The sequence below is a fragment of the Hyperolius riggenbachi genome, chromosome 9 (assembly GCF_040937935.1).
Source record: "Hyperolius riggenbachi isolate aHypRig1 chromosome 9, aHypRig1.pri, whole genome shotgun sequence".
NCBI lineage: Eukaryota > Metazoa > Chordata > Amphibia > Anura > Hyperoliidae > Hyperolius > Hyperolius riggenbachi.
The window spans coordinates 93319052-93342902 of record NC_090654.1 but is presented as its reverse complement, the minus strand read 5'-3'; the positions used below and the strand labels follow the sequence as shown (position 1 = coordinate 93342902).

Here is a 23851-nt window from a genome sequence, read left to right as displayed (position 1 = left end):
ATAATTACTAGCCAAAATAAAAGTGCACTCCAAGTCGTGTGGTAGGTGGGCAAAGAGTAGCAACTTGCTTATTTGCCATGTTCCAGCCATACCTTAGAGGTGGTAAGTCCATGGTCTCAACTGCATGCAGACAGCAGGGCCTTCCCAAGGCCAAAGCCTCCTGGCAGTTAATTGTCTAAAAGGATGGAAGGTAACAGGCCCCTTTTCCATGAGTGGTTGATAGGCAGTGAAAAGCCTCTCAAACTCACAACTGCTTGCTGCTGCCTGGTAACTGCTTGCTGAGCATACAGCTCAACTGCCTGTATAAGTGAGCCCTAACTGCCCAAGCAATTTGGTAGACTGGCTCATCTAGAAATGGAGGTGAGGTTATGGATTGCACATACAGCAATATTCAGAAAGGCCATGTATCTTTCCATCTTGCAGTTTCTCTTTGGTTGTATACAATTGGTAAGGAACTGTATTGCCTCTACCTTGTGACCCACTGATTGCCACAGGACATGCACTACCCCAAAACCATGCCTCAGTAGGAATCAAATGAGATACTAGTAATTCCAAGTTGATGCAGGATTATGCAGATTCATGCAGCTTGAAAATGGGCCAACCCTTGACCAGGTGGAATTTGGTCTATTTTCAAGCTGCATAAATTTGCATATTAGTGTAACAACTCAAAATGATTTGCATCTCATTAATCCTAGTCTTCATTGGTAAAAACTATAATTTATGAAAATCTACATGAAGGTAGTAAGCTCATTTTCCTGAGTATTTCATGAATCAATACTTGGAATCAAATGGTTTTACCTCCATCCAGTCACTTGATGTGTCCAATAAAATCAGTCAGAATAGTTTAAACTGCATTTATTTAATTATTTAACCAACTAAGAAAAATGGTGAGATCCGTATTATACAACACTTTAGTGGAAGAATAGAAGTGTGCTAACAGTGAGTCATTTTAAACATTCAGTATTTCATATAGGACTGTAAGGCCCAATACCATATGGCAAGGCGGTGTCTTCATAGGTGTGGTATGCGGTGAGAGCCTTCTCAGGCATTTTGAAAGATTCCCTTCACACAAGTGCATCAACAATATTTTTCTCCACCAATTTTCAAAAGTTCAGCTTGTTGCTGCAAGTTCATCATGAGGGGGATGGAAGTCCTCAACATAGTTAACTGCTAAGCGTTTTGGCCGGCATATACCCAGCATCACCAAGCTTCCTCAGAGACACATTGCCATTGGGGCGAATTTGAAGCTCAGTGATGCTTCCATGGTGAAGGTCCATGCGGAGCCAAGCCTCTGGCGGTAGCTGCAGAGACCTGAAAAAGCATGGCAAGTGTTAGGCCGGAATGTCAGAATTGACAGTTTTGTCATTTTGAACATTTTATGGAAATCTTTAATATACAGGATATTAGCGTTTTATATGATGAGCAGCAATTGATGTATGTGGTGATTAAGGTACATGTGAGGGGGGGGGGGGGGGGGGCAGAGATTACCTGCATACAAGGTAGCGGATAACATTGTCATGGCAGACTATGATCTCATAGCTGTCTTCTTTTTGGTCAGGATCAGCACGGTGGATGAAGTTTCTGAATGCAGCTTCTATACGGGGTCCAGCTTCAAAGTACTAGAGAGGAATTTCAGGAGTTAGGTTTAGTATATTCACAAATGGTATATTTCTAGCATGCCCATTGCAACACATACTATGCAGGCTCAATCTTGTGCATCATTGCACTTGTTTACAGTATTGTTAAAGTGAACCTCCAGACTAAAAACCTACTCAGCAGCACTGAAAAGGCTTGGTGTTTCTTTAAAGAGAATTAAAAAAAAAAAAAAAAAAAAAAAAAAAAAAAAACACCCCTTATCTCACCCCCCCCCCCCCCCCCCTCTGAAAATCTCTGGCCAGTAATACCTCCCCCCCCCTCCTGCCCAGACTGAGCTTCCATGAGCCCTTGCTACTGTCTGAAAGTGCCTTGGCTTGAGGAATACCTATAAATAGGAAAGGAACAAAATTATGCAATGAGTAAAAGTTAATCTCGGATCCACTTTAACATAAAGAAGCCTGTTGCAATGCAGACATGTCCACAGGTGTGGAAAGTGCGTGTACAGTCATGTTATTGCACAATACCATGTTTAAATGCTTGTGTAGGGCCTGCATTATTATATACAGACATAGTTAACAGCCAAATCTTCAGTTTATATAGGGTGGGCAGGGCAATCCTCTTTAGCTAAGATCAATACATAAATCTGGGTGCACTCACAAACAAGTCTGGTATCCATCTAGATTCAGGTGGGTCAGGACAGATGGGGTAGCCTTCTTGTAGCAAGTCAGAGCCAGTCCGCTGCACTCCTGAAGAGAAAAAAAAAAAAAAAAAAAAAAAAGTGTTACTGAATGTGTACCCAACAACAAAACCAAAACCCTATGGCTAAAATCAAATTCAGAAAAAAGAGGCAGGCTTGCTGTGATGCTCCCTCATAAGGAGAGTGAATGGGGCAGGGAAGAGGCAATGGGAGGGATCACAGCAAGCCTGCCTCTTACTGTCTCAAAGTTTTAACTTGGCCAAAATTAGAGATGGCTCGAACCTCTGATTTTCGGTTCCCGAATTTCCAAGTTTGAACTGCAATAGACTTCTATGGGCAGGCGAACTTGGGGGGGAAAAGATGAATGAAAAGATGTGTTAAGGGGTCTAACACCTGGAGGGGGCATGGCGGAGTAGGATACACACCAAAAGTCCCAGGGAAAATTACGTATTTGACGCACAGCAGGGTTATAGTCCGTTAAGGCAGAAATCACATTGCATTGCTAAATTGGAGGCCTAAAGTGCTTGAAAACATCTTGCGTGTGTATAAATCGATCAGCAGTTAGTGTAAGTAGTGTACTGCTTCACACTGACAGACCAAACTCACTGTGTAACACACCGCAAAAAGCTGTTTGTGTAGTGATGGCCATGCTGGACTGGTGCGCACAATGGCGAGAGTGCAGGCGATGGCGGTTTTCAAGCCCATATGGTCGGGCTGAGGTAGCTCAATGGCAGAACAGTGACTGTCCAGCTGATCGAATTTGATCTGTCCACAATGAAGCAACGACCTTATTATCTTGGGTATGCCTTGGCTTCCATGTGTCTGCTGACTGATGTAGAGGGTCAAAGTTAAGCCCAATGATGTAGTATAGGGGCGGGTTGAACTCGGCATAAAGTTTGCCGCGAACCACCGTTGTTTGTGCGAACAAGCATTTGGGCCATCTCTAGCCAAAATTCTGTGCCTGTTAAATGAAATGCTGTATACTTTAATATGCCACCCTTACCATCCAAATGTCTGCCAATGATTTCTGATGTTTCTTTGGCCCTCGTCAACGTAGAGTAGATTATATGGTCATATTTGTATCCTAAAGCAGCCAGACGTTGACCAGTCAAGCTAGCTTGTTCACGCCCTACAACATACAAGATGGCAAAAATTAGTATTTTCTTGTGCAAGTTCTCATTAATGGTCATAATGCAACACCACTTTATAGGGAGAGGGGAAGTGCACTCATTAACACAATCCCACCACAGTTTCTACACTGCATTTCTGGATAATGTGGTCTCTTACAACACGAGGATGTAAACATGCCCTTATATTGCATATTGTGAGCAGAGCTCATCAAAACATTTTTTTTTTTGGGGGGGGGGGGGTCTAGTACACTATCAGTTATCCGTGTGCATTTTTCTGCTGTTTGATCTCAGCAGCCTTTGATACAGTTGACCATGAAATCTTGCTCAGATTGTAGGAATACTGAGGCATCAGTGGCTCAGATCTTTGACTGACAGAACAGTATCACTAGGACCTGTCATGTCCAGCCCCACACCTCTAATTTTGGAGTGCCACAAGGCTCAATCCTGTCCCCGCTGTTTTTAATCTACATGCTACCACTTTGTACAATTAACATTGCCTAACATATCACTGCTATGCCAACGACATGCAGCAATACTTGTCCTTCAAACATGGAACAGACCCTACTCCAAAATTAAATTCTTGCTTACCTGGGCTACAAGAGTGAATGACTTATAACTGGTTGAAACAATGCCGACAAAACTGAGGTGCTTGTTGTCCAAGGCCAGCTCTTGACATCAAGACAGCTCTATTCAAACAACCAATCAGTATTGATAATTCAGACAAACCGCTCCAACCTTGTGCACTGCCTCAGTACTAATCAATGGGCAATTAAGCTTCAGAAACTAAAATCATGGCTGTATTCAAATATTCCTACTTACATCTGAGGACTATTGAAAAAAACTAAACATCTCATTCCCCTAGACCAGGGGTCTCAAACTCGCGGCCCATTTGCGGCCCTTGATACAATATTCTGTGGCCCTCGCCTGCAAAAGCTTTTATAGTTCGCTTCAGTGCTCCCAAGTAATCCGCCGCATCCCCGTCGCTAAACGAGGGCTGCAGAGCCCCCAAAACGCCCGGGGGGCAATCCGCCGACATTTCCTGGAAGGGGCAGAGCTTTCAGCTTCAGCTCTGCCCCTCCAGACGTCAATCGCCACCTCTCCCTGCCCCTCTCTGTGAAGGAAGAGTGAGAGGGGCGGGCAGAGGCGGCGATTGTGAAATTCCTTATGCGGCCCTGCCTCATCCTGACTTTGCGTCCTGCGGCCCCCAGGTAAATTGAGTTTGAGACCCCTGCCCTAGACAATCTTTCAACCCTAGTTCACATCATGGCTGCAATGCCCTCTATGCAGACCTTCCATTCTAGGCCCTGTACCACCTGCAACTAGTGCAGAATGCTGCTGCCAGATTGCTAACTAGCCTTGCCACATTACACCAATTCTTCGCTCACTGCACTGGCTACCTGTAAAATTTAGACTATTCGAGAATGGACTATTGACATTCAAAATCCCTACACAATGTGGGCATTGGTTGCATGAAGAACTTGCTGAAACTGCACCACACCTCAACCACAGACCAGATGGATTTCGGGCAAAAAAGATAATTCCCTTAAATAACCAGCAAGCAAAAAGACTTAGTACTTTTTCAATAGAATAACTTATCAGCATTTTGCTATCAAAACCATTTTAACTAGATTAAAAAAAAAAAAAAAAAGTGTAAAAGTTAATTGCATATGGGTCGTGTGAGAAAAACGTTTCAGTTGAAAAGGTTTCACTTCAGGAGTTGAACTAGACCTACCAAGCTCAGTCAGGACTTTCTCCGAGTCGGTTTCTGCATTTATTTGGTACTGTCCATGCCGAACCAGGAAGATATGACGTTTGGCTTTAGGCTTGTGCTTCGTTAGCTGACATTTCAAACTGTCTTCTGTACTGTTTTTTTTTATGTCACTGAGGTTAATCAGAGATATTGGTTCACGGCTGCAAAGACATAAGAGATGAGATTTTACTCTGAAGGATCCTTCCATCCAATATTTCAGCTTACATATTGTGAAATAAGAGCCACCTTGACCTTACATCCTTCATACCTCTCAGGGATTGCAGTTGGAAAATGCCCATTTCCCCTGGGTTCACCCATACACCCTACTGGTTAAGGCCTCTTTCACACCAAGACGTTGCGTTTTAGGGGATGTTCAGGTCGCATAACGTGCCCCTAACGCAACGCATGGTGGTGTTGAAATTGGACATCAGATTGAGCTGCGTTGAGATTCTTGGTGCTATCCTGGGAAGTCCAGATCTTTTTAATGGTTTGAATCGGATCATTGAAAAGATCCGGATTTTTTTAACCGAATGTTTGAATCATTTTACTAGGGAAGCAGGGGTGCAGCAGAGTGAGCGGTGCAGGAGAATGAGGGCACACTGAGGGTACTAATGGGGAAGGGAGAGATGCAGCAGGAAGATTGTGCACAGAAGCTGCAGTTCCTGTTTCTTCCAGACATCCACTGAACCAAATCCTTCATTGTGATGATCCGGATAATTCAAAAAAAAAAAAAAAAAAAAAAAAAAAAACCCGGATCAAAGATCCAAATTGTTCATGATCTGGACAACACTACAGTGAATATTAATTAGCCATGTGGCTAGGAACAATAGGACTCTCCCCTTACTGAGCATGTGCAAACAGTCTGTTAGACTGTAACGCAACATGGGCACTGTTAACAGCCCATTGATTTATCATTAGATAGAAAAAGTCAATTGTATGAAAAACGGTATCTCAGGTCTAGATATACCTGCACATTGGCCGGTGCCAAGTCTCAGCTGGACTGCCCGTACAGCTCGTAAAGCATCAATAGTAGAAAAGAGACGGCACACCACTGGCTCTGCAAAATCGCTGTGTATTGGCGAACAAACACTACATGTTACGGATCATTGATCCTTCATCAGGTGTATAACAGTGAAATGTATACAACCACATATAAATACACAATCAGGTGTGGCCCACCACAGGGTGTGGTGGGCCACACCTGATTGTGTATTTATATGTGGTTGTATACATTTCACTGTTATACACCTGATGAAGGATCAATGATCCGTAACATGTAGTGTTTGTTCGCCAATACACAGCGATTTTGCAGAGCCAGTGGTGTGCCGTCTCTTTTCTACCATTGATTTATCATTGCTGTGAGTTAAGCTGCGTTACAGGCTGCTCTAACGTGCGCCTGTAACGTCCCACTGTGAAAGCAGCCTAAAGCATACCAATTATGAGAAACGTGTGCATGTACAGCACCAAGCATACAGATAACTAGGCTGTGTCCCTTTCCTCTGCCTGAGTGTTAGTCTGGCATGCAAGTGACAGCTTTTCTCCAAATGGGACCTGGTTGGATTATAGTGCAACCTTCACGGATAAGCAATTACAAATTTAGAGAAGCACTTGTTTATACCATCATATATGTGGGAGCAAGAAAGATGGTGTCTCCCCTAACAGTTGCACCCACGTGACTCTAGGCTGCCATGGACTTTGGGGTAAGAACAGAACCCTACTGCGAATGCGGGGGCAGCGCAAAATTTTAGGGAAGCACAATTGGACATAGCACATGGAACGCTGAAGAGGCAAGTCTCGCCGCTGCAGTAATTTCTGGAGAGCGGGGGTTGCCACCTCATCCCTTTAAATACCGGCACTTCTAAGTTATACAGGTTCTGGGGCTACTCACAATTAGTGCCTAAACTGCATCTAACTACTAGCCACAAGGCAAGTATATTTAATATGTCCTGGTGTTTTAAGGGATGAGGTGGCAACCATGCTCCCGACAGCTGTGTGCCACTGTTCCCCGGCCATAAAACCGGCCCTGTGCAGACCCCAGAGCCGGGAAGCAGAAAAAAAGGGCGTATATGGCTAATTGACAAAAAGGGCACCGCCATAGGCTGCCATCGGCTATTGAGCACCCAATAAGAAATTAGGGTGCCCGAGAAATAGTGGTTGCCGGGATAGTGTTAAACTTTATTTTGTAAACAAAAAATTACAAATTTGACTTTTGGTTTCTTATTTTTTTGTTGTTTGTAAATTTCACTTTGAGCGTAACAAGTACATTTTCATTTACACTTATTTTATGGTTTTAACATTAGTTTCGTATGTATAATTCTTAAATATAGTTTTCAACCTTATTGTATTAGAAATGCATTGCTTTTGGTATCAACCTTGTTTTCAGATTTATTATCTTATCAATACAGTATGTCACTCAATATTACCGTTATTTTAAAGATTTTTAATGCATACGTGATTGTAAGGCTATTTATTCTATCATACATATACTTTCTAGTTAAAATATTTTTAATGTGTGTGGGGGGGGGGGGGGGGGGGGGGGAATTCCTTCCCGACTCCAGATGGCAATCAGATAAAATCTCTGGATCATCACTGGGCATTACCTAGTAATTATAGCCATGGATGTCTTTCAACGCAAGGAAAGCATCTACGCCTCCTTTGAATGCAGATATAGAATTTTCCATAACTACTTTCCGTGGCAATGCATTCCACATCTTAATCACCGTTACTGTTAAGGTGGGTACACACGTCAGATAAAAGTCTTTGGAAAATGAAAGATCATAGACCAATTTTACCCCCTTTCATGTAGTATGAGAGCCATACCTACAGTCTATTCTATGGAGCTGAACTCCCCATCAGATAAAAATCTATGCAGGATGCTGCACACAAAGATGCTGTACACATGCAACAGATCAGTGTCTGCAAAAGATCTGTTCCTGCCAAAGATCCATTCATAGTCTGACATCTGCAGATCCCATACACACCTTGTTTAATGGACATTCATCTGCAGATCAGACAATTATCTGCCGATCTAAAGATCCAACCTGGTGGATCTGATCTACAGATAATTGTCCGTTAAACAAGGTGTGTATGAGGAGCTGCAGATATCATAGACTATGAATGCGTTTTGCAGGAATGGATCTTTTGCAGATACTGATCTGTTGCATGTGTACAGCATCTTTGTGTACTGCATCCTGCATAGATTTTTATCTGATGGGGAGTTCAGCTCCATAGAATAGACTGTAGGTATGGCTCTCATACTACATGAAAGGGGGTAAAATTGGTCTGTGATCTTTCATTTTCCAAAGACTTTTATCTGACGTGTGTACCCACCTTAAGGAATCCTTTCCTAAATAAATGGCTAAAATGTTTTTCCTCCATGTGCAGATCATGTGGGTACTCCACTCAGGAGATTCCTTCCTACGGAGATAGGCAGAAATAGCCGATCTCTGTCGAGTCCGCTCTACTGCGCAGGCAACTTGCGCCTGCGCAGTAGAGCAGCCCGACGGAGATCGCCTATTTCCGCCCATCTACGTGGGAAGGAGCGGATACTGCGCCTGCACTGGAGCCAAAAGGTAAATATTTATGTTGCCGCCGCTCTGGCAGGATTTTTGCCGCCACCATGGGACCGAGGAGGGCGGGGGAAGCCTCAATAGGATCTGTAGGCTTCCCCCACCCGAGGTGAGTACCCCCTAGGGGAGTTTTTTTTGTTACAGATTTTCTTTAAGCTGAAAGGTCTAATTTCCTAGATCTGATTTTTTGCCCTTCTTAAATAATGGGAAAACATGGGCTGTACGCCAATCTACTGGAACAGTTGAAAGAGTCACAAAAAGATAAAGGGGTTTTTCAATAACTGAACTTAATTCCCTTAGGACCCGAGGATGCACCTGCCAACCCGGCCAGGTGCCGTGTCTAGTTTTAATTTTAGTCTTGCTTTCACTTCTTCCTACATTAAGTATTTAATATTACAAATTGGAAGACTGAGACTCTTCTGTATCCATAATTTGCAACAGTGATGTATCCCTTCTGAAGACAGAATCAAAAAAAGCATTTCATAACTAATGAAGTAGGTAGCGGTGGACTTACCCCTCCAAAGCAGACACAAAACTACTACACTATACTGGGCTCTCTGCGTCTTCCCTTACATTTAATAACTGCTTTACCTTGATCATCCACCATTGAGTTCCCATCCTCATCCTTTAGAAGTCCAATACAGTCAAGAGTTTATGTACTTGTAAACCTTTGGGTTAGATTTGATATCCCTAGGGATTTGATTTTGAGCTTCAATCTTTGCCTTATTTATTTATTTGAACTTTTATTGCACTTATAATTGCTTAATGCAGCCTCGGTCCCCTCATGTTTTAGGACCATCTAGGCATTTTTCCACTTCATTTTATCTCTAACCTTTCAATTCATAGAGATTTTTTTTATTTTTATTCCTAGACGTTTTATTACCATATGGGATGCATATACTACAATGTTGATTGAGACTACGTTTAAAAGCTTGCCATTTCCCTTCAGTGTTCTTCCCTTGTAGTACGTTATCCCAGTTCACCAAACCTAGTGCCTGCCTGAGTTGATTTAACTTTGCTTTTCTAAAATTCATATATTTAGTGGTCCCGCAGCGTACCAGTTACCAGATCAATCATTATGTTGTGATCACTATTTCCCAAATGTTCTTGAACCTGCACATTTCATACATTATCTTGTCTATTTGAAATTCTCAAATCCAGTAACGCATTCCCCCTAGTTGGTTCTGTTACCATTTGAGTCAGGCAACTGTCCTGTAGGGTTGCCAGAAATCTGCCGCTTTTACCAGAATGGGTAGCCTCAATACCCCAGTCAATGTCTGGAAAGTTGAAGTCACCCATAACTATGACCTAGTTTTTACTTGCAGCTTTTTCAATCTGCTGTAGTAATTGTAGTTCTGCAGCCTTATGAATATGTGGTGGTCTGTAGCATACCCCAATAAGCAACCTTTAAAGAGAATCTGTACTCTAAAATTCTTACAATAAAAATCATACCATTCTATTCATTATGTTCTCCTGGGCCCCTCTGTGCTGTTTCTGCCACTCCCTGCTGCAATCCTGGCTTGTAATTGCCATTTTTATGCAGAGTTTACAAACAAAGACATAGCAAGTGATAGGCTGAGTGTCTGAGTCATACAGAGCTTGCAGGGGGCCTGGAGAGGGTGTGTATAGCTTCTATCTAATCACAAGCAGCACAGCACATTCCAGCTTGACTGCCTCAGCCCGACAGGAGAGAAGATTAGATCATATAACAGATAATACAGCCACTGTGCAAGTAGGAAAGGCTGCAGTTAGACAGAGCACTTTAGAACAGGTATAGGAACTTATAAGATAGAAGAAGAAATAAGGATGAAAATTGTTACAGAGTCTTTTTTTAATTCCACCGTGAATATTTACCCAGATGGACTCCATATCTTCATCCATCTCATCGTTCATGGCCGCTGTAAAAGAGTTCTTGACAAACCCCTCCACCTTTTTTCCCTGCTCTGTCCTTCCTAAACACATTGTATTCCTCTAAATTCGCTATCCAGTCATGGCTTTCATCCATGTCTGTTATTCCCACAAGGTCATAGCCTTTGTCAATCAGAATGAACTCTAGTTTGTCCATTTGCAAGGCTCCTAGCATTGGTTACCATGCACTTTATATTTTTTTTACCACCACATTTTCCAATTTTGATTAAAAATATATAAATTATTCTATTCATGTTTTGTAGTAAAGTATTTTAAGGATTAAATAGATTATTGTTTAGATGTGTGTTTGTGCAGTGGGGATGGTTAGGCACCACCAGGGGGTGGTTAGGGATATGTACAGGGAGGGTTCTGTGCGAGAGTAGGGTTAGGCATAGTTACAGTACAATTTATTAAATGTACATTTCCACAAGGGGAGGGGGGGGTCTAGGTATAGTTGCCGTAAAATACCTTTAATATCTACAATTGTATTACTATGCTCAAGTGTAAATATTGTTAGATGGTATTTTGTTTCATTTCCGTTTATTCAACATATTTAGCACTTCATTTTCTTTTATAAGCTATAACGGAAAATATTGCTTTAGATAACTCTGTTATATCCCACGCCCTTTTCTGTATGTACGAACAGAGCTGCCGGGTCCCCCCCAGCAGTTGCATTCACTGTGGGGGCACTTTGTTTTAGTGCATACAGGTAATGCATAGTATGCTTCACTGTACTGTCAAATGCTGGTATTATGTGGTGAACACCCTGCATTGCAAAACCGCACCGCAAGGGTGTGTATGGCATCAAGGGCTAAGTACTGTTTGTATGCTCACAACAGCTCCTAAGTGCACTAACAGAACAGCATCCATACCTACCCTGGCTATTACTATTTGTACCACTCGGGGGTCTGGGGTGTACTATGGACATTGTATTACCTGTACCTTTAAGCTAGATTCAGTGAAAGTTGCATGTGACAGCAGGAACAGAAAAGCAGTGCTGCCTCTCATACAGTGAAGCACACACTACAAACGTATGCTTTACTGTACATGCATGTATTGTAATACATGCATGTATTGTGCATACATGCACCATGTCGCATTGTAAGTTTCTGTACCACAATGCAGCCCTCCACTGGGAACCTAGCCTTACACCGCACTGCTCTGACAAGACTACAACCCAAGCCTTAAAAAAGGAACCTAAACTGAGGAGGATATGGATTTTTTTCCTTTTAAAATATCAGTTTCCTGACTCTCCTGCTGATCCTGTGTCTAATACTTTAGGTGGTGGGTAGGGATGGTTTAAGACCATGGGCCTCAAGAGGTTAAAGGGAAACATCAATATCCCTCAGTTAAAGGGAACCATAAACTGAGAAGGATGTGAATTTTTCCTTTTAAAATAATGCCAGTTGCCTGACTCTCCTGCTGATCCTGTGTCTAAGGCCTCTTTTCCACGCTGATAGGCATTGAAATACCTCTCAAACTCTTACAACTGCCTGCTGCTGCCTGGAAACTGCTCACTGCAGCCTGGCAACTGCTTGCTGAGCACACAGCTCAACAGTCCGTGGAAAGGAGGCCTAATACTTTCAGCCACAGCCCCTTAAAGGGAACCAGAGACGAAGCACCCTTGTGTATTTTACCATATATATCAGTAAGAACATTAGAGAAAACACTTACCATGCTCTGTTTCATCCTCGCTGCTCAAAAGTGTCTGTTATCAGCTGTGATAAGAATCCCGGACTGAGCATTCAGTCTGGCTTTGCAGGGAATAATTATAGCTGAGTCATAGCAGAGCCACAAGGGGGCAGGCTTGGGCTTGAAAAGACAGAAGACAGACTCAGCTATAATCTTCCTGTAGCAAAGCTAGACTGAGTGCTCAGTCAAGGATTCTTATCAGAGGTGATAACAGTCAGATTAAACAGAGAACAATGAAACAAAGAGCAGATTAGGGGTTTACTGTCATGTTCCCACTGATTTATAAGGTAAAATAAATGATGGTGCTTCATCTCTGGTTCTTCTTAACGAGCATGCAGATCAGGTGCTCTGAGGTCTGGAACCCACTACCGCTAGCGTTTTGTATGAGCAATTTGCAAGCGATGTCATGAGCGGTTTAGGGAACGATTTTAGAAAGTGTAATCGATTTGCCAGCGGTTGTGTACCAATTAGCGTTTCAGAGTCTGATTGGTCCTTTCAATTATTTTTAATTTTGTTACAGCGTACATTATCTTTAAAAAAACGCTAGCAGAATCGCTCTGTGCAAGTTTTGATGAACGATTACACCAGTGATTATATACTTTACATTGAAGTGCAAACGCTAACAAAATGCATGTCCTGCGTTTGCGATTTTGCTAAACGCAATAGCTTCTGTGGAATTCGCACCATCCATTTCCATTGGCAGAGCGTTTAGAGAAATCGCTATCGATTGCTCACGCTCCCTAAACGCTCAGAAAATCTCTAGTGGGTTCCAGCCCTGACGGAAGCCAGGCTGGATTAGCTGCATGCTTGTTGCAGGTGTGGGATTCAGCCACTACTGGAAACAGATCAGTAGGACTGACTGGCAACTGGTATTGTTAAAAAGGAAACATCCATATCCCTCTGTTAAGGTTCCCTTTAAATCCCCACTATAGCTTCACTGTGTTTCTTGCACCAGCCCAATTACATTTTACCATTACTAGCAGGCTGGTATTCGTCAGAGTCTGCACATCTCAAGCTGCAGGCAATTGCATACAAGACATAGCATCTCAGTAAACTCTCAAGTGCTCAACATTAAATAACCCAATTACAATTGGATGCATGTATGCACCCTTAAGCCTGGTACACTTTCAGTTATGATTGGCCAGTCACTGACCAGTTTTACCAACTCCATGTAGTAACAGATATCGAATACTACATTGAGGTGGTAAAGTTGGTCATTGACTGGCCAATCATAATTGAAAGTGTGTACCAGGCTTTGGGCTCCTTTCAGAATATTCACATGCCAAATAACTGGAACTGTGGAGTTGCAAGCCAATGATAGTGGGGGGCCCACAGTGACATTACTGTGCATGGCAGGGACAGTTTTTGTAAGCAAACAGGGAGGGGGAGAGAATTTGCTGTACTTGCACAGAGGAAGGTGGAGGGGTCCCCAAAGCCTCTGGGCCCCCCTGCGATGGCAGAGGTTGCAGGGGTGATTACTACACCCATGTTTGGGGGGGAGCGTTAGTGGTTAGGGCAAGGGACAGTACAACTACATGTAACAGAGAAAAGCTCAAAAACTGTGATGCACTACAGGGAGGGTCTCTTGAACTAATGAAGTTTTGCAGATTTGGGTTGGTGGGACCCTGTAAAATTCCAAGTTTTTAGAGACAGTAAAATTCTAATTTGCAAAAAAAACCAAACTCATCATCAAGCTTAGGTGTGAACACTGACAGCAAAAACTGCATATCCAGGGCACAGACATTCTCCTAGAACCAGGATTTCCTCCATCAGAACAACTTACTAGTCCCAGTTGCGGTTCCAGCGTGCAGTGCAGACAGGTGGCCAAGGGGCAGTTTCTGCCATTGGGTCTTCCCCGTTCAGCTTCATAGCAAAGGCAGTGAGAAGAGATGCAGCCGCAGCTCCACCAGCCACGATTGCTCTACGAACAAACATTTTCCCAAAGCAAAACTACTGAACCTAATGTGAGATCCTGGGCTACAGCACTTATATACGGTTAGACCACGTACACTAGAGGGCGCTCTAGGATACACACCTTCACCTATTCTGCTTTTTCTCGTGTTTTTTATTTTAATAGAGATACAGGTGTAAAGACTAGGGATGATCACAGATATGCATATTATTCTGAGTTGGTGCACATTTCTGCAAATTCTTAAGCACATATATGCAGCTTGAAAATGGACCAATCAATTTAAACCTGGGTTTAAATTGATTGGTCCATTTTTAAACTGCATACATTTGCATAATTTCATAATAATTTGCATCTCATTGATCATCTCCAGTAAAGACTAGGGATGATCAATGAGATGCAAATTCTGTCGAGTTGGTGTAAATTTGTATGCAAATGTATGCAGTTTGAAAATGGACCAATCATTTTAAACCCAGGTTTAAAGTGATTGGTCCTTTTTTCAAGCTGCATATATTTGAATACAAATTTGCATAAACTTGAAAGAATTTGCATCTCTTTGATCATCCCTAGTAAACACTTACCAACAAACGCATCATAATTCATCCATGACTGAAAAAGAAGAGATTTGATCTCACTATTTGACATTCTTTGATTCAGCCCTGGAAACCACTACAAATCGCAAAGCGCTATCGCAATCACTCACGGTTTTTTATAATGAGCGTTTTATAGTTGATTACCTGAGTGTGTTCTGGCGATTTTGGTAGCGATTTAAAAAAGTGTAAGCTTTTTGCCAGCGATTGTGATTGCGATTTGCAATTAGCAATTTTAATTCTGATTGGTTGTTTCAAATTATTATTATTTTTTTTACAATTTGCAGTAAATTAAAATTACACACAGATCGCTATGGGTATCGATTCATGAGGGATTTGCCAGAGCTTATATACTTTATATTGAAGTGCAAACACTCCCAAAATGCTGCATGTCCTGCGATTGCACTTTTGCTAATCGCAATCGCTACTGTGGAATTTGTTACATTTATTTACATTGGCAGAGCATTTGGGAAAATCGCTAGCGATTTAAATCGCCCCCTAAACGCTCAAAAACAAGCTCTAGTGGGTTCCAGCCCTCAGGATACTTTCCTCCAATATTTTCAATTTCCCTTTCTTAAAGTTGATGTCCCCTGACCTATAAAAACAAAAGTCAGATACTCACCTAAAGAGAGGGAAGGCTCCGAGTCCTAATGAGACTTCCCTCTCCTCGCCCGGTCCCGCTCAGGATCCCCCGTAGCAGTATTCGACCAGTTCGGTCAAATACTACCACTTCCGTCGCCGGAGGGAGGTTTCGGAAGTCTTCAGGAGCACTCGGGCTCCCGAAGACGGGCCGCTCCGTACTGCGCATGCGCGAGCGCCCTCTATGACGCACTCGTTCGTGCGCAGTATGGAGCCGTCTGTCTTTGGGAGAACTCGGCTCCCGAAGACTTCCGAAGTCCCTGCGGCGGGGGATTTGAACGGAAGATCCTGAGGGCACCGGGAGAGGAGAGGGAAGGCTCATTAGGACTAAGAGCGTTCCCTCTTCTTAGGTGAGTATCTGGCTTTTGTTTTTATATGTCGGGTAACACTAGCGTTAACTACAATTATCTGAATTTAAATACCTTATATACTCGTATACAAGCCTAATTTTTCAGCACAAATGTTTTTCTGCAGTAAACCATGCGTTTTCTGTCATGTGCATCTCTGTGTGTCCAGCAGGGGTCTCCCCTGGGAAAATCTGCTGTGGCTTTTTACCACAGTTCAAAAATCCATGCAAACACGCTTGTAATGATTGTCTATTGCTGCGTTTTCAGGAGCTGTCTATTTGCACCATCCCTCTGCACAGCACATGTGTTTTCTCATTTGAATCAATGGCATCTGTAAGAAAACTGCATGCGTTCAAACACACCCCAAGATTGTGTGGCAAAACGCTTGCGGGGAATTGTTTGATTCCCACACACCAAGTGGGATCCCTTCCTTACACTTGTGAAAATATTTATAGTTTTTATTAAATGTTTCATTCAGGCCTGGAACCCACTTGAGCGCTTTTTGAGCGTTTAGGAAGCGCTTTACTTCCCTAAATGCTCTACCAATGTAAATAACTGAAACAAATTCCACAGTAGCGATTGCGATTAGCAAAATCGCAATCGCAGGACATGCAGCATTTTGGGAGCATTTGTGCTTCAATGTAAAGTATGGAAACACTGGCAAATCGCTTATGAATTGTTACACATAGCGATTTGTGTGCGATTTTAAATTACTGCAAACTGTAAAAAAATATAAGAATTTGAAAGGCCCAATCAGAATTAAAATCGCTAATCGCAAATCGCTATCACAATCACTGCCAAAAAGTTTACATTTTTTAAAATCGCTACCAAAATGACCAGAAAACGCTCATGAAATTGCTTACAAAATGCTACTTAAAAACGCTAGCAATTGTGCTCACGATTTGTAGGGGGTTCCAGGCATCAGAAAGTAAAAAGCTTTATACCATAAAGGCCATACACATCGGCTGGCTGATGTTGCCCATTGGGGATCGAGACCCGATCCCTTGGACAACATCGCTGGGCTGGACTATAGATGTGTGTCAGCTGTACAGCTGACGACGTGTCTGTTGCTATGCGGGGAGGCGGAGGGACTATGGAGTGCGGATACGTGACGTCATGGGGTGAGCGGCGCAGACAAAGTAATCGGCTGTTGCTTGGCTAAGATGATCTTCCGGGCTGGATCTCTAGCCAAGCGTCGGCTGTTTAGTGTTGGAGATACACACGGCTGCATCAGTCTAAGGGCCCAGCGCCTACTGTCACAGTAGGCGCTGGGCCCTTAGATTGATACAGCCTTCTGTATCTCCAACACTGATTGCCTGATGAAGCGGGTTCTTGACCCGTGAAACGCGTTGCATGCCTGGAGAGTTTATAATAAATGTTATTGTCTATATATAACAACTCATTGACTGGTCATTATATACCTGAGGGTGGTAACCAGTAACCCCCCTCCTTTTAAACGGATTTTAATCATTTTATTCTAATTTGGCGCCTCTGTCATTACCGGTTATCTAATGTTCTAGCGGCTTAAGCGCGTTAGACTGTTTGCACATGCTCAGTATGGGTGCATTTTTTCATTTTATTGGCGGAGAGGAGGCGGGGAGAGGCCGCTACGTAGCCAGGCACATGGCTACTTATTATTCACTGCACTTGCAGTGTTTACTTCGAGGAGCGGCCGCTGATTGGCTGGCGGGACCACGTGATGCGGAGAGCTCCGCTCATGTGGTCTCCGCAGCTTATCCAACAGAGCAGGTGCACCAAGAGCTGCTTTTAACGCGGCTCTTGGTAGCGCCCTGCTCCAACACCACCAGGCGTTGCGTTAGGGGCATGTTATGCGACCTTAACGTGTCATCTAACGCAATGTCTTAGTGGGAAATAAGCCTTAAGGTATGGTCACACTTGAGGCCGCGGGAATACAACTCAGCATTCTTGGCCAGCAGCCAGCTGAGGACAGCCGACTGTCGGCAAAGGGGAATCTCACGCGTTGTGCAATAAAAAGCAACAGCGTCAACTTTTTTTTTCCCGCTGCGGAAAACGACACATCGCTCCCTGTGCACTGATATTATACATTGGAAAGCATTATGTGCGGTTTTGCGTTGCAGAAAACGCCCCTGGTATTTCCCAAGTGTGACCCTAGCCTTAGTCCCAGGTTCAAAGTGGATACTTACGGTGCGTTGTAACCGCTGCATTTTAAAAAAGAACATTGTGGTTCGTTTGATCAGAGTGTGGTACCCCAACGCACTGCATTCAGTGCATTGACCACATAATGCCCGTGTTAACAGTACATTGAAGCATACTTTTCAATGACTATGCTTCACTGTATGTGACGCAATATGCATATAACGCACGGTGCTGCCCAGGGGTGCCTATAATCTGGCAATGTTTCATCAGAAAATAATCGTAAGGCTCTATTCACATCTGCGTTTTCAAAACGCCGGCAATTTTTGCAGGCGTTTTGCAGGAGTGATTTTTCCGCAATTTCATGCGGAAAAATTACGCATTTGTGTTTGGCGGTTTTTCCCGTTTTGGGGCGATTAGCGCAAATCGCCCAAGTAAGAATGGGCCCATAGGGTTTCATTACGCTAGAGCTTTCAAAAAGCGCTAGCGTTTGAGAGTTTTGCTGAAATCGCGGCAAAACGCTCTAGTGTGAATGGGGCCTAATGTGGGCAGCATTTCACAGAAAATAATCGTAATGCAGCAATGTTTCTCCATAAAATAATCGTAATGCGCCAATATTTCACTAGAAAATAATCGTAATATGGGCAGCGTTTCACCAGAAAATAATCGTAATGCGCCAATCTCTCACTAGAAAATAGTCGTAATGTGGGCAGCGTTTCACCAGAAAATAATCGTAATGCGGCAATCTTTCACTAGAAAATAATCATACTGTGGGCAGCGTTTCACCAGAAAACAATGTGCACCTGTAGAAAACAAAACAAAAAAACTTTACTCACCTGCAGAAGACTCCTCTCCCGGCGCGCAGCTCCCCGATGAGCTTCCTGCAGCCAGCTGCTGCGAAAGTCCCGCACTGACAGGCAGAGTGCAGGGCTACGGGAAGATGGCGCCCAAAGCCTTGTACTGGAGACACAAATAGTTTCCAGTGTAGGGCTTCGGACGAAATCTTCCCATAGCCCTGCTCTGCGTGTCGGAAGACTTTGCAGGCTGAAGTGGGCTGTAGGGAGTGAACACGTCGCAAGCCAGTTCATCACGGGGGTCCCACAATCTGGCGGGGGTGCACCACAGCGCTCCAGGCGACCGCTTGGTCCAGGCCTCACAGGAAGTAAAGATATATATTATATTGAATATGGTAACAAGGTAACAGAACGGAATACTGATATGCATAGCTAGAGGGATTTGCATGCGCGACAATATTTTTTAAAAATTATGATTGGCCAATCACTGACCAATTTAAACACGTTCATGTAGTGTGAGGGTCAACATATTGAATACTATGAGCAGATTGTGTAAGGCCACATACACACATCAGACCATAGTCTTTGGAAAATGAAAGATCACAGACCAATTTTACCCCCTTCCATGTAGTATGAGAGCCATACCTACACAGTCTATTCTATGGAGCTGAACTCCCCATGAGACAGAAATCTTTGCAAGATGCTGCACACAAAGATGCTGTAGACATTCAAAAGATCAGTATCTGCAAAGGCTCTGTTCCTGCAAAAGATCAGTTCCTGCAAAATGCATTCATAGTCTATGAGATCTGCAGATCATCATACACACCTTGTTTAACAGACATTCATCTGCAGATCAGATCCACCAGGATGGATCTTCAGATCTGCAGATGAATGTCAGTTAGGCCACATACACACATCAGACCATAGTCTTTTGAAAATGAAAGATCACAGACCAATTTTACCCCCTTCCATGTAGTATGAGAGCGATACCTACACAGTCTTTTCTATGGAGCTGAACTCCCCATCAGAAAAAAATCTTTGCAAAATGCTGCACACACAGATGCTGTACAGACACAAAAGATCATTATCTGCAAAAGATCTGTTCCTGCCAAAGATCCGTTCCTGCAAATTGCATTCATAGTCTATGAGATCTGCAGATCATCATACACGCCTTGTCTAAAGGCTCATACACACATCAGACCATAGTCTTTGGAAAATGAAAGATCACAGACCAATTTTACCCCCTTCCATGTAGTGTGAGAGCCATACCTACACAGTCTATTCTGCGTACACACTGGCGACTACGGTCGTTTGAAACAGCTAATTAACGATCGTTCCGCCGACAATCGGGGAAAGAACTTTACCAAACGATCATTAACACGAACGACAAAAGAACGACATCGGGAAGATGGAAATATCCAACCTGACGGATCGTATCTACCGACAATCGTTACAAAACTATAGTGTGTACCGACATCAGCTGAGAACGATCGTTACAAGGGCCAATGCGCCTGCGTTTAATTCTGCCCAGCTTCAGTACTTCCTTTGTAGCGCGGCCGTAAAGATTGTTACATTGCTCATTTCAATTAAACTTTGTTTTCAAGTTAACAATCATATATTTGTATCTATTGTAACTCCATGTCAGTGTTTTTTTTTTCTATTTTATATAAATATGTATGCAACATATCCTTCTGATCGTTCTTTTCTGCGACAACGATCGTTAAAATGTGTATGATGATCGCTGCATCCCATCGTTGCATTCCAATCTTTCCAATATCGTTCGTCTGGTAACTATCGTTCCTTGCAAACGATAGTTATCGCAAGTGTGTACGTAGCATTAGACATTTTTGCTTAAAGGAGACTGCCATGTCTATTTCCTTTTAAATAATGCTAATTGCCTGGCAGAACGCTGATCCTCTCTCTGCCTCTTAAGGTGCGTACACACATGCTACATGCGTTCCCCGATCATTTCAAACGACGATCGTTTAAAAAAAAACAGCCAACGACCATTAAGTCTAACGACGGACGAGCTAGAGCGTTAAAAACGAACGATCTAGCTTGGCAGATTTTTTCCAACGACGATCGTTTGCAAAAGTAGTACATCGTTGGAAAACGGTCGTTCGTACTAGGCTTGACATGCGCATTTCGCTATTTCTACATGGAACTTTTCATTATTATGCGCAAGCGCAATAGTTGCTTTGCGTGATGTAACGTTCGTTCTAACGATCAGATCGTTACACACCTTTAAAAACTAACTTTACTTAGGTCGTTCTTTCCTCAATTAAAAGTTCGTTCGTCGTTCACAACGAACGATCGTTGTCGCATGTGTGTACGTAGCTTTATGCTGGGCATACACGGCTCGTTTTTGCCACTCGATTCTCTCGCTCGTTTTGCCGCTCGATTCCGCAGTCAATTGTCTTATCTTCCGCTCGTTTTTCTTTTTCCATTCACTGCTATCCAGAATCGAGCTGCGAAACGATCGAGCGGGAGATCGGACATGTCAGAAATGATCTATCGAGCCATCTTAATGGCTCAAAAACGAGCTGTGTATGCCCAGCATAATACTTTTAGCCTTAAAGGAATACTGTAGGGGGGTCGGGGGAAATGAGTTGAACTTACCCGGGGCTTCTAATGGTCCCCCACAGACATCCTGTGCCTGCGCAGCCTCTCGCCCGCTGATGTCACCAGGAGCATACAGTGCAGGCCCAGTATGGTCTGTGTCTGCACAGTACGCTCCTGGTGACATCAGGGGAAGCGAGGACACGGCAATGCAGGCGCTGTGGTTTTCAGACTTTAAAGTCTGAAATTCCAGAAGTGAACCGGAGGCGGGGTTGGAGCATCGGTGAGAGGCTGCGCAGGCACAGGATGTCTGTGGGGGACCATTAGAAGCCCCGGGTAAGTTCAACTCATTTTCCCCCGACCCCCTACAGTATCCCTTTAAGGCAGCCATACACTGCCAAGAGATCGACCAACAGATAGATCACTCTCTGATCTAATCTGATCAGAGAGGGATCTATTGGCTGCCCATACGCTGCACACATATTTTGAATCGATTTCAGCATGAAATTGATTCACAATCTGTGGAGCTGCCACTGCCGCCTCTCTGCCCCTGCTCCCCCCCCCCCCCCCCCCCAGCAGCAATACATACCTCCCAACTTTTTGAGATGAGAAAAAGGGACACTTAAGCCACACCCCTGGCCACGCCCTCACCACGCCTCTAGTCATGCATACCATAAAGATTTCATAAGAAAAATATGTTATTTTATAATTCAAACCACATTGGTGCTCTCTATCCTGGTTCATGTTCATTCATAGTAACATTTTAAAATTAGTAATATATCAATTTAAAGGTTGGGAATAAAGTTTAGAGTCAATCAAACACATTTTTAGTATAGAACTATATATATTTACACAGAAAGAGGGACAAAGTCCTGAAAGAGGGACAAATGAGGGTGAAAGAGGGACAGGGCTCCCAAAAAAGCGACTGTTCCTCCGATAAAGGGACAGTTGGGTGCTATGCAATACATTACCTGTTCCGCCAGCAGTCCCCAGGTGTGTGCCGAAATTTTTTTCCCGCTGGCATTCTTCATCTGCACTTTACTTCCTGTCCCATCCTGTGAGATTAACGTGTGAGATTATTGCTGCGTCAATCATCGCCAAATCAAACGATGCGCTCCCGACCCGCCGGCGATCGAGCAAAATTTTCCGCCTGGAAAGACCAACGGAATCGATCGATTTCAGATGGAAATCGGTCAATTGGTCCACATTTGCGTAATCGATTTCTCAGCAGATTCGATCACAGTGATCGAATCTGCTGTCTATCGGCGGGAAATCGGTAAATGTATGGGTACCTTAAGCCTCTGAAGAAGCAGATAAGATGTTTGACAGAAGTTTGACTGGATTTGTGTGATTCAGACACTAGTGATGCATGATAGATCAGTAGGTTGCCAGGCAGAGGCATGCCTACAGAGGAAGCAGCCCCTGCAACCACAGTGCGACCAGAGCTGTGAGAGGGCCCAAACTACTAACCGTCACTTCCTCCAATAAAGAGGTCTATCCAGATCAGGTGTTTTTGTGGCTACACTTGTTATGGATGTGAAGATCCTGATGGCCGAGTACATATTGTCTCAGCACCGCTCAGTTTGGCGCAGGGAAAGCTGAATGACGGCTCTCTCTGCCGCCGCTAAACTCCGAGCAGCATTAAATATTATTCCCCCTCCGTGTTGTCACAACTCGGAGGGAGATGTAATTTGGGGTCTGGCAGCCGCTGAAGTCCAGAATTACCGCTATGCGGATTGCGCCGCATTACATTGCTGCTATGATGGCGCACAGCTTGGGCGCACAGCGCTCAGCAGCACGCGCCAAGATAACCTGCTTCAATGATGGCCACACTTGTTTTACGACCCTTGCAAGATGTGGCCTCAGGCTATGAGGGTCACCAAGCGTAGACAAGGGATGTGAACATTAGGAGCCCCATTACAGTTTTGCTAGGGGCCCCATGATTTGTAGTTATGCCCCTGTTGCCAGGCAACTGATATTGTTTAAAAGGAAATCAATAGGGCAGCCTCCATATCTCTCTTTCTTCAGGTGTCCTTTAACCACTTGCCGACCGCACATAGCTAAAGTGCGGCGGCAAAGTGGCACACCCAGGACCACGTAATGCCAATTGGCGTCGGGTCCTGGGACACTAGCTGGCCGGGGATCGCGCGCTGTGATGCGCGCGCGTCCACCGGGAATAGGCTCCGCCCACCCGTGACATCAACCCGCCGGGTGCTGGGAAGCGCCGGCGGGTTGTTAACCCCTCGGTCACCGCATGGAAAGCGTATAATACGCTTTGTAATGTATACAAAGCGTATCATACAGGCTGCGTCCTGCCCTGGTGGTCCCAGTGATCGAGGGACCACCAGGGCAGGCTGAAGCCACCCTAGTCTGCACCCAAACACACTGATCCTGCCCCCTGATCGCCCACAGTAACCCTCAGACCCTCCCCCAGACCCCTGTTTGCACCCAATCACCCCCCTAATCACCCATCAATCACCCCCTGTCACTATCTGTCAACGCTATTTTGTAGATTAGGTCCTAAACTGCCCCCTGGGGGCTCCTGATCACCCCCCC

General features: G+C 44.0%; 2 protein-coding genes across 7 annotated transcripts in view; one reads left to right on the top strand and one right to left on the bottom strand.

Annotated features, from left to right (window-relative positions):
* Positions 1 to 23851, top strand: part of MTMR11 (myotubularin related protein 11) — a 191311-nt gene that overhangs the window by 155801 nt on the left and 11659 nt on the right. The window lies entirely within an intron of this gene.
* Positions 859 to 22344, bottom strand: LOC137532565 (serine/threonine-protein phosphatase PGAM5, mitochondrial-like). The gene is made up of 6 exons (XM_068253204.1): positions 22267 to 22344; positions 5156 to 5334; positions 3297 to 3422; positions 2254 to 2342; positions 1489 to 1619; positions 859 to 1311 (listed from the first exon to the last, which is right to left on the bottom strand). Exons 1-6 carry the CDS (start codon positions 22317 to 22319, stop codon positions 1164 to 1166), a joined length of 726 nt encoding a protein of 241 aa, XP_068109305.1. The 5' UTR covers positions 22320 to 22344; the 3' UTR covers positions 859 to 1163.